The 13,446-nt window shown below is 40.8% G+C and overlaps 4 protein-coding genes across 4 annotated transcripts; 1 reads left to right on the forward strand and 3 right to left on the reverse strand.

Annotated features, from left to right (window-relative positions):
- The first annotated feature begins 22 nt into the window (after nucleotides 1-22).
- Nucleotides 23-5,367, forward strand: LOC135332983 (prenylcysteine oxidase 1-like). Its single transcript, XM_064527924.1, has 3 exons — nucleotides 23-131; nucleotides 244-548; nucleotides 3,972-5,367. The coding sequence occupies exons 1-3, from the start codon at nucleotides 94-96 to the stop codon at nucleotides 5,144-5,146; spliced, it is 1,518 nt and encodes a 505-aa protein (XP_064383994.1). The 5' UTR covers nucleotides 23-93; the 3' UTR covers nucleotides 5,147-5,367.
- Nucleotides 5,137-8,352, reverse strand: LOC135332984 (uncharacterized). Its single transcript, XM_064527925.1, has 7 exons — nucleotides 8,240-8,352; nucleotides 7,765-8,031; nucleotides 7,422-7,595; nucleotides 6,942-7,323; nucleotides 6,578-6,838; nucleotides 5,664-5,831; nucleotides 5,137-5,394 (listed from the first exon to the last, which is right to left on the reverse strand). The coding sequence occupies exons 1-4, from the start codon at nucleotides 8,282-8,284 to the stop codon at nucleotides 7,222-7,224; spliced, it is 588 nt and encodes a 195-aa protein (XP_064383995.1). The 5' UTR covers nucleotides 8,285-8,352; the 3' UTR covers nucleotides 5,137-5,394; nucleotides 5,664-5,831; nucleotides 6,578-6,838; nucleotides 6,942-7,221.
- A 530-nt stretch (nucleotides 8,353-8,882) lies between these two features.
- Nucleotides 8,883-10,199, reverse strand: LOC135332986 (uncharacterized). Its single transcript, XM_064527927.1, has 4 exons — nucleotides 9,962-10,199; nucleotides 9,637-9,882; nucleotides 9,330-9,497; nucleotides 8,883-9,088 (listed from the first exon to the last, which is right to left on the reverse strand). The coding sequence occupies exons 1-4, from the start codon at nucleotides 10,004-10,006 to the stop codon at nucleotides 8,984-8,986; spliced, it is 564 nt and encodes a 187-aa protein (XP_064383997.1). The 5' UTR covers nucleotides 10,007-10,199; the 3' UTR covers nucleotides 8,883-8,983.
- A 362-nt stretch (nucleotides 10,200-10,561) lies between these two features.
- Nucleotides 10,562-11,876, reverse strand: LOC135332985 (uncharacterized). The gene is made up of 4 exons (XM_064527926.1): nucleotides 11,778-11,876; nucleotides 11,303-11,557; nucleotides 11,058-11,231; nucleotides 10,562-10,821 (listed from the first exon to the last, which is right to left on the reverse strand). The coding sequence occupies exons 1-4, from the start codon at nucleotides 11,820-11,822 to the stop codon at nucleotides 10,726-10,728; spliced, it is 570 nt and encodes a 189-aa protein (XP_064383996.1). The 5' UTR covers nucleotides 11,823-11,876; the 3' UTR covers nucleotides 10,562-10,725.
- Between the last annotated feature and the right edge of the window lie 1,570 nt (nucleotides 11,877-13,446).

The raw sequence follows: 13,446 nt of genomic DNA on the forward strand, positions 1-13,446 counted from the left end.
CTCTAATTGAACGCTAAAACAACTAACACGCTAAAACTTAGGGCTAGGCCACACCCATTTACCAGTGAAACACAGTTGAACTGAAGTGAATTAATGGCTATAAGGCTGGGCTGGTTCAGAGCAATGCTGAGGTGAGAGAATTAATTAACTTGATCTAGATCTCTACTCTAGCCTCAGCTTTCACACTCTATATTTTATATTCATGGTGTACATGCATGACTACTGTTGATCAACACACGCCAGGTACATAGCGTCGTGTATCCCATTCCTGGGTGGTTCCTCACCCCCTGTAAGGAAGGCGGAGCTTGACAAAGACCTTCCCCCTGCCCGTGTGGCCATCATTGGGGCTGGTATTGGTGGATGCTTCTCGGCCAAATTTCTCCGAGAACTTGGTGGGCAAGACTTGGACATTCACATCTGGAACAAGAAGGAGAGCACTATCGGAGGACGATCGGCTACTGTCAAGGTGGGAGATCACTGGTACGAAGCGGGGGCAGCTGTCGCACACACCAGCAACCAATACCTAATGGACGCCACTGAGGAATACGGTGAAGATAGTGCACGTAGGGGTTGGTAGATTATGCTGGCATAATTTTGAGCACACTGTTTGGTGAGAATTATGGGCACAATTATGAGAATAATAGGCAGGATTTGGAAGTAAAAGTATTCCCTAGGATGCTAAGTTGCTTAACCAGTTGATTATCTGTGTAATACGTAGACCATTTTCTTTCAGTTACTGTATAGCGGGTAAGTTTCGTGGGGTAAAAAATTCGTTCAACTCGAGAAACGGTAGTTTTCGTGAGTAAAAATTTCGTTTAGTCTCGTGGCTGCACGGCATTCCTACGTTCAGATAAGCCACGCCTACGATAAAATTTCGTGGAGGTCAGCCTGCCCACGAAAATAACGAATATTTTACCCCACGAAAATTACCCGCTATACGGTATTTAGTCTATGCTGTTTCCTTCGCCTTAAAATTAACCAAAACGCATAATTTTATGGCTCGGATATTTTCTAGTCTAGATCATTTCTGTCAAACTCATGCCTTTAATAAAGTTATTCTCATTCCTAGGCTGACGCTGCTTTAATGTTTTTGTTTGCAGCTATAGGGTATTGCCTGAGCATGCAGGCACCGATAATTCCCTGTGTATATAATTGTCGAACAATTATTTCTGTACTATAATATGAGTAGAGCATTGTGAGCATGCATACGTAAGTACAACACCTTGAAGAGAAAAGTGTGTATTGGGCTTAAAAACTTGAATTAACCGTCAAACTGCCCACCTGTTTTAATAGCTACATTTAGACTAAACAAGGTGTGGGCGGGTATTTGATTATATGGCTACTGAACCATGTAAGAGAGTTATGCTGTGAAAACTACACAGCTCATCTTCTGTACAGTTACAGATCACAGATCACAGAAGACACTCTGCCGCAAGAGAGAAAGGCCTGAGCTTGGAAGTAGACCGTGTGTTCTGGTGTTTAGAGGAAACAGTCTCATCTTGAATGCTTGACGTCTGTTCTAGGATAGATCTAACAACGTTGTATAGGTCTTGTTTTGTGTTAATAGCTACACAGTGAAAATCTTTCATCATGTTGTCCTTTGACCCAATTATACGCATGCGCAATAGTGGGCGCTTCTACGATTGCAATTAGGCCTCTACAGGACTTTTAGGCAAAAGTAGGGGTATTTTATATGGGCGGTTTGATGGTTAACTATAATGATAACAGTACAATGCACACCTCCATGTATTGAATTATGAAAATAGTATCAGCTAGACATCGATTTTGACTGCATACAATAAATTCTTTGACATTGTACCGTGCATAATGGACATAATCATAACGTATACACACTATATATAATTATAGCCATGTAGTTGGAGTGGGTACCTTGTAAACAATCGCCGAGTGTCTCTAAGAGTGTATACGTTTAGTAGTACCCATAGCGTCTTTTTTTTAGCTGTTTCTGATCTAGAACTGAAAATGTGGAAGGTTTTTCGTAACAGCTGTTGTAAGCATTGTATACATCATCACGGATGATATGCATGTCTTGATCATCATTGTGTCAGACAGGGATTTATAAATCTAGCCTTTTCTTGAGATCTGTAATCGTTTCTAGTGCCATTTCCAAATGTACTTTCAAATCTTCCTCATGTTCAGGCATATCCTTTTTTTGTAATCTCCATATAACACAACCATGTTGCTCATGCTTGCAATCGATAATTTCATACTCGCACACTTTGTCATACAATCATCAAGTTCAGAACGCTTGATGATTTCCTCGCAGCCTTCATTATAGCATTCTACCAACACTTCAGTACATTCTTCAGCATGGTCTCCAGTGATTATTGTGATACTCGCTCTCATCGTGGCAATGCTCACATTCTACGATTCGTTTTGGACACTCTTCTTGCAAATGAGTCTCCAAATCTTTTTCACTGTTTCTTCGTTAAAATCACGACAGTCGTTTTCGCACTTGACGAGCTCGTACTTACACATGGTCATGTGATCATCTTCGACTGGCTCTCCCGTCCAATCGCATCCCTCGTTGGGTTTAGAACAGGTGGTGGTTAGGTTGGAGATATTCCTTGAATCTGCATGAGAACGTTTGTAATTACTTGCGAGTGGTTAATGCAACTATTCGTGGGTACACATTTTGCGATTTTACTCTCGTTCGTAGAAATAGCAGATATTAATACTCACGAACTTATAGGTATTTATATATAGAGGGTCGTATGGAGGTCGATCGAGGTTAGGCCACTTAAAAATATTGTTTTTAGAGAATCAAGGCTTTAGGTGGCGATTTTGACCTCCATTAAGGACACGACACAAAAAATAATTGTCAATGCAGCAGTCGCTACATTTAGAAGTCGGAAAATTGCCTAAGATCGAGGGCGTCGTATATATTTGGAGGGTGAATTGCCTTATGATACAAGCTCTTTAGTGGTTACTTACTTCTCTTGTCTTCGAAGCTCTCCCATTCATCCATCGTACAGTGAGGGCAAGGTTGAGCTGCTCCAAATTTGTTTAGGCAGTCTTTACAAAATATCTTTCCACAGCATGTTACTTGTCGTAGGTCCTTGGCCACAAATGTACAGATCAGACAGAGAAGATCATCAGGAGGAAGCTGCACAAACGTACTGTCATGGCCACCTAGCTTTTGAGCCATAGCTGTATATATATATATAGCCAGTATTTGATGAAAGTCAGGTGGCACCACGCAGTGCTTTATATATAGTTTGTCGATGTGACATCATCACTTACATCATGCTTGTCATTCCAGACTTACATGTCTACATACTATGAGATACAATATGTGTATAGTAACCAATGAACTCTGTACATCGACTGAAGTAGCAAAGCACATAATTATGCCACAGTCTCTATAGTTGTTCTCTTTCAGATAACCAACCAGCATGTACATTATAGTCTGTGGTAAACACCCCTCCTCTCACAAACTCCCCATGCACGTAACACGAACAGGGTATTATACCCATTCTTGTTCATGTGAATGACGTTGTAATGGATTGATGAATGGTTCTCTCACTCTTGTTGTTTCGGTGCTTTCTCGCCAATCATTGCAAATGTGTTAAAAATTAACACTACCATAAATTTATTGTACGCAAAAACACTTATGTTTGGAACAGGACATTGTGAAATTATCTGGAACAGGTATTCAGTTGCATGTAAGCAAGCTATAATATAGCTAAGTTTAATAGTACATGGAGTACAGTGTGCGACTAAACTCTTAATTGTTAGCCATAAAGCTTCGTTGCTTGCATGGATGTGTATTAAAGACGTGTCCGGATATTTAGTAAATTAAAACACCGCAGTGTCTGTTGCATTAGAAAGTGTCCGGGATATTTAGTGTCTGAATATAATAAGTGATTGTCTGCACATGCATGCGTATATATACTATCACTGTATATAGGCTCATACTTACCTCCCCCCAAAACACACACACACTACAGATTTGAAGATCAATAAAAATGACGACGACTCTGGGTGCTTGGGTGTCTACAATGGAACCTCTTTCATTTTCCGCACTGGCACCTCGAAGATCCTAAATCTCCTCAAGATGGTATGGCGATACGGACTTACCCTCCTTCGAATGGACTTGGGTGTTAGTTCTCTCTTGAAGAAGTTTAAACGGATCTACACACTCCAAGAGAATGGCGAATCCTATGCTACTGTTGGTGACTTGCTGAGAGGCATGGATCAAGGTGGTGAATCCGTGCACGATCTAATCAAAGTGTCGGCTGAGGAGTACTTCACTGGGCTTGGATGGTCGAAGAAGGTGATCGATGAGTTGATCACTGGTGGAATGCGGATTAACTACGGGCAGTCGACTACTGTGAATGCTTTTTGCACTTTTGTGTCTCTTGCCGGTATGCAGGATGGGAGTCTATGGTGTGTGGTCGGAGGGAACTGGCAGATTGCCAAGAAAGCTCTAGAAGCTTCCGGCGCTACTCTACATAAAGACGATGTTACCACGGTTACTCGTGTCAATAGTGGCGGGCAATTGAAGTACAAAATTACAACTGTAAGTGGGGAAGAAAATGGTGAATTTGATATTGTAATTGTTGCAAATCCTCTCAATACCTCGGCCATCAACTATCTCGAGTTTCCCACACCGATATACACTGCTGCCTCTACCACCCCCTATCAACGAACCGTGGCCGAATTTGTGAACGGGCGAATCAACAAAGAATTTTTCGGAGTGGCTCAGTCAGACCCAACCTTCCCCTTGACCATCATGACAACTGAAATGACAGGGGCACCCTATGAATTCCGTGATGTAGCTGTGAACGCACCTTCCGAAGCAACTCAAGAAGAGACCAAGGAATATTTCAAGAGACACAATGAAGAACCCATTCGTTGCTGGAAGGTATTCACGGGGCAGCCTTTAACGGAAGACCAAAAGAAGCAAATGTTTACTGACATTGAGGATGAGGCTACGGTTGACTGGCTTGCTTACCCCCACTACCACACCCCCGAGCAGTGTCCACCGTTTATCCTCGACGACGGGATGTTTTATATCAACGCTATCGAGAAGGCTGCCAGTGCTATGGAAATGAGCGCCGTTGGAGCTAAGAATGTGTCCCTGTTGGCTCGAGAGTACCTGCTGAGCAAGACTAGGAAATAAATTCAATCCATTCACATTGTATTGACATTATTCAGACTGTAGACTCTCAAACATACGTTTTATATACTGTTTAAATATATATAGTATTACGTACATGTACATGTACATGCATATGTATAGTTATAAAGTTCTAAATGCTGTTTTTGTTGTTGTCAGATCTTTGTTTCTTTGTTGTGACTTCTTGCACAGCTGATGAGTGTTACCAGCATCAGTATAATGTGCGTAAGACTGGCAAACAAAGAAGTGGCCTGTGGATGGAGATATGAACATGCACGTATACATGGGATTCAGGGAAGTATTTCAATACTGTATTATAATAATTATAGGTATTTGCAAAATGTTGTGTTGGCTATAATAATCATTATGTCCATTATGGTGAATTGGCTGGTAAATATTTTGTTTAGGCAACCCATTAGAAGAGTGTATTGCAACCAAGTCCGATGCATATATATAATTATCAGTATAAGATGCTACGTATAGCCTGTACATAATTATAATCTGGTGATTATAAACTTACTGCTGTAGCTGCTAAAACATCTCTCGTCTCTCTGAAAACTGGCAAGAAAAAGACCAAAATTGAGTCTGCAGTTGCAACATAGTTAGTGCTCCACGTAGAGGCAGCTATGGCTCCGAGCACACCCCCAGCTCCTAGCCCAACCACACACAGCAATATCAGTACCAGATCCTGAATGTGTATGTATGTATATCATCGGGGGTGCCTATAATTATGTTCACAGTGTTACGTAGTAAATACCCAATTATAATACAGTTTACAAAGTTTCTACGTGATCTAGAAGCGTATCCCGAATGCATTGAAGGTTCTACTGTACTAAGTCCTGAGGGTTTCTAAATCACGTGGAACTTCCGAAACCGTGTCTAAGCATTTTAGATCATAGCAACCTAGTCTCGGGTCCAGGCCGTGTTTTAGAAAAGCTAATAAAGCGCGGCCTTAGTAGACCCGAAACTAGTTAGCAACCATGAGTCCACGAGTGTATCTAGATTTGAATGTTCGAATCAAATCTTTGCTACATGATTGTCTAAATAAATACATGCATGTAAGTATGCATGTCATTGATTTTCTAAGTTGGATAGATTGGCCAATCAGACTGCAAGATTAATTTATGGCTAACACGATCTAAAAAATGTTATGCTCCAAAATAACGCTTTATTTTTTTATGCTTAAAATTGTACGATAAGCATGCATGTGATGTAAAGGTGTGTGTATATAATTATGTGTGGTGTATAGATCAAATTTAATACAGGGTATATAGATATAGGTGATCCATGCATTGCATGTAGCCTCGATCCCAGGCCGAGTTTTCGCTTTTATAACAGTTAGGCGAACAACTAGTTGAACATCGAGGCTACATGCAATGCATGCTGTACTATAATATATATAGCTAGATAATTATGTGTCAAGTTGAGACATACCACACACAAGATTGCAGTTCCAGTCCCACCCGAATTGCACTTGCAGATCCTAAGGAGCACAGTGCCAGCCAATATGATACCTACAATAGCCATGCTGATGGCCAGTGCTGCTGATGCTTGAGTGTATGTAAGCAGGTTGGGGTCCCGGAGTTGAATAAACGTCTGCAAGGGTTGTGATATCACTGGAATTTCCATCTCAGAGATAGCAATCAACTGATGGGCAGTGAAACCCCCAGCAATTCCTGCACCTATTCCAGCAGCCTGTTTGGAAACAGAATAATACGTTAATCGGGATATCTACCATCCCAACAGCCCTCTATATATATATACGTTACACTTGTATTAATTGTATAGATTAACTTACAACTGCAATTGCTAGAAACACAATTTCAACACATTTGCCAGCCATTATTTTGGTAAGCTCTATCCTACTAGGTGACCTCTTGATAGAGAGAATAACAACACTGTAGCTGAGAATGCATGACACCACCACACCCAATCGTGAATTAATTTCATGCAGAACCATGAATGTATTAAGAATAATTAATGTTCAAATAACACACGAATTACTATAAGCAATAAATATACGCAGCATTGTCATGTGTGATGTGTATAAATAGCTATACGTAATAGGTTAAGTTAGTTCAGATCCAGCCATTGTAAACCAGGTCACAATTTCTTGCTGAGAAGATGATTAGCCAGTACTTGAGTGCCACGAATGCGAGACTGGCAAAAAGAGATGTCGCCTAGATGAAAACGAGCACATGCAGATTATTATCAACCAGCCTCGTGCACAATTAAATTGATTACCTACATGTATGACTTGTATTAGTGTTTCACTTACTGCAGTAGCTGCCAGGAGAGTTCTGGTTGGCTCAAGAACATCATAAATATCAATTACGGGGGAGATGATGTCAATCTTATCAACAATGTCTCTTGACCATGAATTTGCTCCAATGGCACCGAGGACACCTCCAGCAGCAAATCCAAGTATGCACATTATCACTATTATGAAGTCCTGTACAGAATGGATACTTTGTAAGTCGAATTAAACCATAACGGTTCATTTGTGACTATATAAACGACGAAGTGTATGGCTGCATAGTCCTGAATTCCCCTGTTTACCTAGTAATAATTATAATGATATATACATGCATACAACTGTCATATTTGTCATTGATACTCACTATAGTAAAGATACACTTAATGGCAGTCCCAGCTTCACATTTACACACTCTGATGAAAATAGAGATGGCTAAGAAAAAGCTTAGTGCTCCAAGTCCAAGTGCAAGTCCAGCCGATACTCGAGTGTAGAGCATCAAATTGGGATTAATTTCATTTATCAACAATTCTATGGGCTGATCTGTGTTGTTGAAGGGGATAGTTGTCCTGGATATGGTGAAGAGTTGATTCACAGTGAACCCTCCAGCTACACCACTCCCTATTCCAGCCGCCTGCGGTACAAAGGTATATGATCAGACTCATCTGAGTGATGATTGCATTGACACAATAATTATCAATCAGAGCACTAAACACATTAACTGTAACATGCTATATACAAACAGCCACGTGCACCTCAAAACAAATCCGTGTTAATTAATAACAGCATATGGATATGGATACTTATTCAAAGAAAGAAGAAAGAATTTCCATGCGACTTACCACAGCTAAGGAACGAAACGCAGCCTCTACAAAACGACCAGCCATTTTCTAACTTCAAGAGTGCCCAGTACAAGATATACTTGTCTCTTTAACTAGTAAACAACCACACCCATCTATCGAAATGATATTCAATACATGTAGAATTCCTCTCAGTGAATTCGTTTAACAACTGCCAACAGTGTACAGTACATGTTAATTATGCAACCATGCAAGTACAGTGGAACCCCTCTATAACGGACACCTTTGGGGAACAATATTTTGGCCTTTATACAGAGGTGGCCTTTGTTGAGAGGTTGTTTTGTACACAAACTGTTTATTTGGGACCTGGGTGCCTGGCCGTTACATAGCAACTGGCCTTTATTCGGAGGTGGTTCGGTTAACAGAGGTTCCACTGTACCTTATATCTCGCAATTTAAAACTAAAAGTGCATAATTATAATTATGTAGTGAGTCTACAGTACAGTCAATGCTCACCTCATATAAAACAGCTCCACATAATATTATTCATAGCAAAGCATGCAGTTTAGGAAAACAATCACCTGAACATTCATGTCACTGTGAATGCGGCAATGAGTGATCATTACCCAATCTAGATTTCCTGATCATGTATATACAGGTCATGTTATTGCAGCAGATGACACATGCAATGATAGCATATAGATCTTAGTGTATGAAGTAATCATTATGGCACACTAATTATATACAGAGAACACTGTATATATAGTTAACAGAAGTTAACAGCAGTTCAAATAACACTATTATATTGCAGATTTGTCCAATGTCTTGAGGCAAAGATAACCACCCACAGCTCCAACAGAATAAACATCAGACAACCAAACAGAGAGACAGCCTGCAATGTGGACAACACCATTATTACGAAACACACAATTCTTTGCTAATTAAACAAAAATATTTAATAGCAAAATCAGTATAGACTAATCTAGCCTCGATTCCAGGCCGCAGGGAAAAGCGAAGGGGCTGGAGTCGAGGCTAAGACTAATCTAAAATCTTGAACGAAGAGTATACAAACTCAACTTTGTTACATTACACATTTAAAGCGAAGCGATATACCACGACATTATTACACTCACTGCAGTTGCTGCTAGGGAATCTCTCGTTTGAACGAGGACGTTGATAACAGGTTGCAGGGCGACAGGAATAGGGTTGATGATGTCAGTTGTCCAAGAGTTCGCTCCGATAGCACCGAGCACACCACCAGCTCCGAGTCCAGCCAAGCAAAGGAAGATGATCACAATGTCCTGTAGGGTAAAAATAGGCCATGCCAAATTAATAATAGAGTATACGCGTTGCTTGAAAGGACGAACTTAAATCTACGGATAAAATTCCTTAAAAACCCACGCCAATAGACTTAATTGGCTAAATCTATATCCAACTCACCAAAACAAGGATGAATTTTCCGGCATTTCCAAGTTGAAATTTACCAATCCTCAGCACAGCTGAGAACAACAGGAACAGACTCAGACCTCCCAGCCCTATGGCCAGTCCAGCAGACAACTGTGTGTACATCAGCACATCGGAACTTAAGATGTTGATTAAGCCCGTGGTGTCTATTGGCTGTTTGGCAATGCTGAGGTATCGATCGATAGTGAAACCTCCCGCTACCACAGCTCCGATTCCAGCTCCCTGAAACATTATCATTAGTACTAATAAATCTGCTAAGTGTACTATGTTTACGCTAAAATGCTAGAATGATATAACTTACAACAGCTAAGGATCTAAGAGCTCCTTCGACAAATCTACCAGACATCGTTCTTTTTCAACTAGTAACAAACAGGTATAGAGGTATAGTAGTAAAATGCTATTGCCAACTAAATGATAATGCTATCTGTGACCTCTGTGTATGTAAATGCTGGTCATGACCTCACTGGTCATATGGAATAATACCCATATTAGCCTATATCTACTTTGACTGTGATGATTGCATGCGCATGACAAATTACACTCAAATCACCGAGTACCTCACTTGTTGTGCAAGTCCAGGAGGGGCAGCATTGTTACCGTGAGAATGGCCAGCATTATTACCGTGAGAATGGCCAGCATTATTACAGTGAGAATGACCAGTGACAATGAGGACTGTGATTAGATCTCGAGTGTTGGTCTGACTCCCACTTCAAACGAACTATGTCAGTGCATGCATGTACGTATAGCAGTGTCGACCCTAACTGCATTGATAAGTTCATGTAAGAAGATATGGTGATCACATACAATCTATAGAAAGGTCTCTGGGGGTAGCTATATACATTTAGTACACACCTACCCGGCCAGCAGTTAACAGAACTCACACCATTTCAAACCTTTGAGCTTGTGCATGAATGGTGCCAATGCATGTTAGCCAAAAAACTATCAAAAAATCAGTCTTTCAATAAGGCTAAAAATCACAGTACAAATTACAAATTAACATTATAAACTTTTGGTCCGTTTGATTATTGCATCAGAGCAAAGCTCTACAAATTAAGTTACAGGTTCTCAGGTGTACTGTTGATTGCTCCAGTGCTTAGCAGTGAAGATGACCATCCACACCTCCAACACAACGAACAGTAGACAGGTAAACAGAGACACAGCCTGCAAGGTTGAGAAAGCACAATACTTACGTGAATACTGAACTAGTTTCTTGTGATAGATTCTGATACAGACATCACATGGCAATCACGTGTATCATATACATGTATATGCAGGCACAGCGCAACAGTTGGCTGAAACACAACACACCACAGTACAAGGAGCTAGAATGTAACGGTATTATATACACAATCAGAGGAGGATCATTTATAAATAATAAGATAACAGTTAAAACTTACAGCTGTGGCAGCCAATGCATCTCTTATTTGGATGATGGGGTCAATGAGGAACCGTACTGGCAGGAGAGAGTTAATCGGGTCAATAAAGTTTTTGGTCCATATATCCGCTCCTAGAGCACCGATCACACCACCAGTTCCCAACCCAACCAGACAAAGGAAAATGACTAAAATATCCTAGGAAGCAAAGTAATTAATTTTAAGGACGTACATAGCAATGTCTCTACATGTACTTCAGTATAACTCACCACAAGTAGAAAACCTTTCCCAACTTTTCCAGCTTTGAACTTGCCGATTCTCAGCACAATGGAACACAATAGGAAGATGCTCAATAATCCAATACCAATGGCCAGGCCCGCTGATGCTTGGGTGTACGTTATCACATTGGGGTTGACTGCATTGATAAGTTCTGATGGTGTTGTGACAGGAACCACAGTTTGTAGGATAGTGATCAGACGATTGGCAGTGAAGCAGCCAGCCACCAATGTTCCGATTCCAGACGCCTGTATGAGAGAATAGAAACCCATTATTTCAGTATGTGTCTCTACTGTCTGTCGTAATTACGCAAGCACTAAATAGCGAGCGAGTGTTCAATGTGTATAAACTATACATGAACAACTTAAACTATACATACATGTACTACACTGCTAAGCTTCCCTATCAATAGGCTGGATTGAAATATTGCTATATTGTTGGGCCACTTCAATTTGCTAGTTTTCTCACCACTGCCAAGAGCCTGAAACCTCCTTCAACAAATCTAGCAGCCATTTTGATAAAAACAATTACATGTGTAACAAATTTCCGATTACATAATAGAGATAAAGTGCCTTATAAGGACTGTAAAACATGCAGGAAAAGGTGGGTGGCTGGAATGAAAATCAATGGACACAACCATGCACTGCTGACACAACATATTTAAAGTTTAAATTACTGCGGTATTGTTCATGCAGGAAGAACATGCAGTCAGTGGCGTGTTAAGGGGGGGGGGGGGGGGGGGAGATTTGGGGGCTTGAGCACCCCCCTGGCCTCTCAGACAACCATGAAGCCAATCTACATGTAGCTATTAGCACTGGTCTAGCTAACTGAGCAGTTCTATGATGCACACGAAACTACATTGGCTTGTGTTTCAAGTCATAACCACGCCTAATATGAGCATTGGCAATCAGTATTTGCATGATTGTATTGTGACAATGTAGTACAGTGACTTCCTTCTAATAATTATCCATGCAAGAGAACAAGAGACTGTAGCTACACTATTAATTTGAAACTTCTTTCTACTTCAATTTCTACAATAGAAACGCCTCTGAGAACAGCAGAATAGTGGGTGACAGCCTGCAACGCAATCAATCACACACCACACAACTCATACCAATACATAAGTACAGTACGTCGACTTAAATGGCTTGCTTAGAGGTGAATGCACCCAGCCACTCTTGTTGCAGAGCAGCTATACAATGTGTACGTAGCATAAGCTATAGTTCAAGAACTTTAAGTCTACATCAAAAGACAAATGCACCAGACTAAAACATGTTACAGAACAGATAGTGTGGACCCACGAACTAATGGCATTCTACTGCCAGGATATCTAGATACCGGTACCCTTTTTACAATCGGTCAAGCGATTTTGATATCACTATAATTATACAGTGGAACCTCTGTTAACAACCACCTCCGAATAAAGGCCAGTTGCTATATAACGGCCAGGCACCCAGGTCCCAAATAAACAGTTTGTGTACAAACAACCTCTCAACAAAGGCCACCTCTGTATAAAAACACTGTTCCCCAAAGGTGTCCGTTATAGAGGGGTTCCACTGTATATCAATCACTAGCTATTTTATAGCACAAGCGGAAAGCTAGATCTAGATATACTTGCCGACACAGCTAACTTACAGCTGTGGCACCCAGTGCATCTCTCGTATCAGGATGATGATGTCAATGAGGAGGTTAGCTGGGACCTGTTCAATGAAGTCCGCTTTGGTCCATGATGATGTATCCGCTCTTATGGCAACCGATCACACTAAGACCAGCTCCAAACCATGCACCGACAAAGGAACATGACTACAGCTGCAGGGGAAACAAATTAATACTATAGTGTCACCTTCAGTAATTAAAAGAGGACCCTTGAACTAATGGGGCATTTGGATATCCTTCAATACAAACATTGCTTTGCCCTACAAACTTAGGACAACCTCTCTAGAGTGTTTGTATCATAACTCAGTATGCACCAGACCTAATTAGGCCAAGCCAACTTAATTACATGCTTCACGGTCTAATCACGGATGTAAAGCGGATGCAAGCGGGATTTTCAAACCCCACAAGCTTGGCTTAATGAGATCAAACTTTGCAGCATAATCACACGGTGACACCCCAGAAAGGATACAGGTACATGTAG

Source organism: Halichondria panicea, chromosome 3 (genome assembly GCF_963675165.1).
Source record: "Halichondria panicea chromosome 3, odHalPani1.1, whole genome shotgun sequence".
NCBI lineage: Eukaryota > Metazoa > Porifera > Demospongiae > Suberitida > Halichondriidae > Halichondria > Halichondria panicea.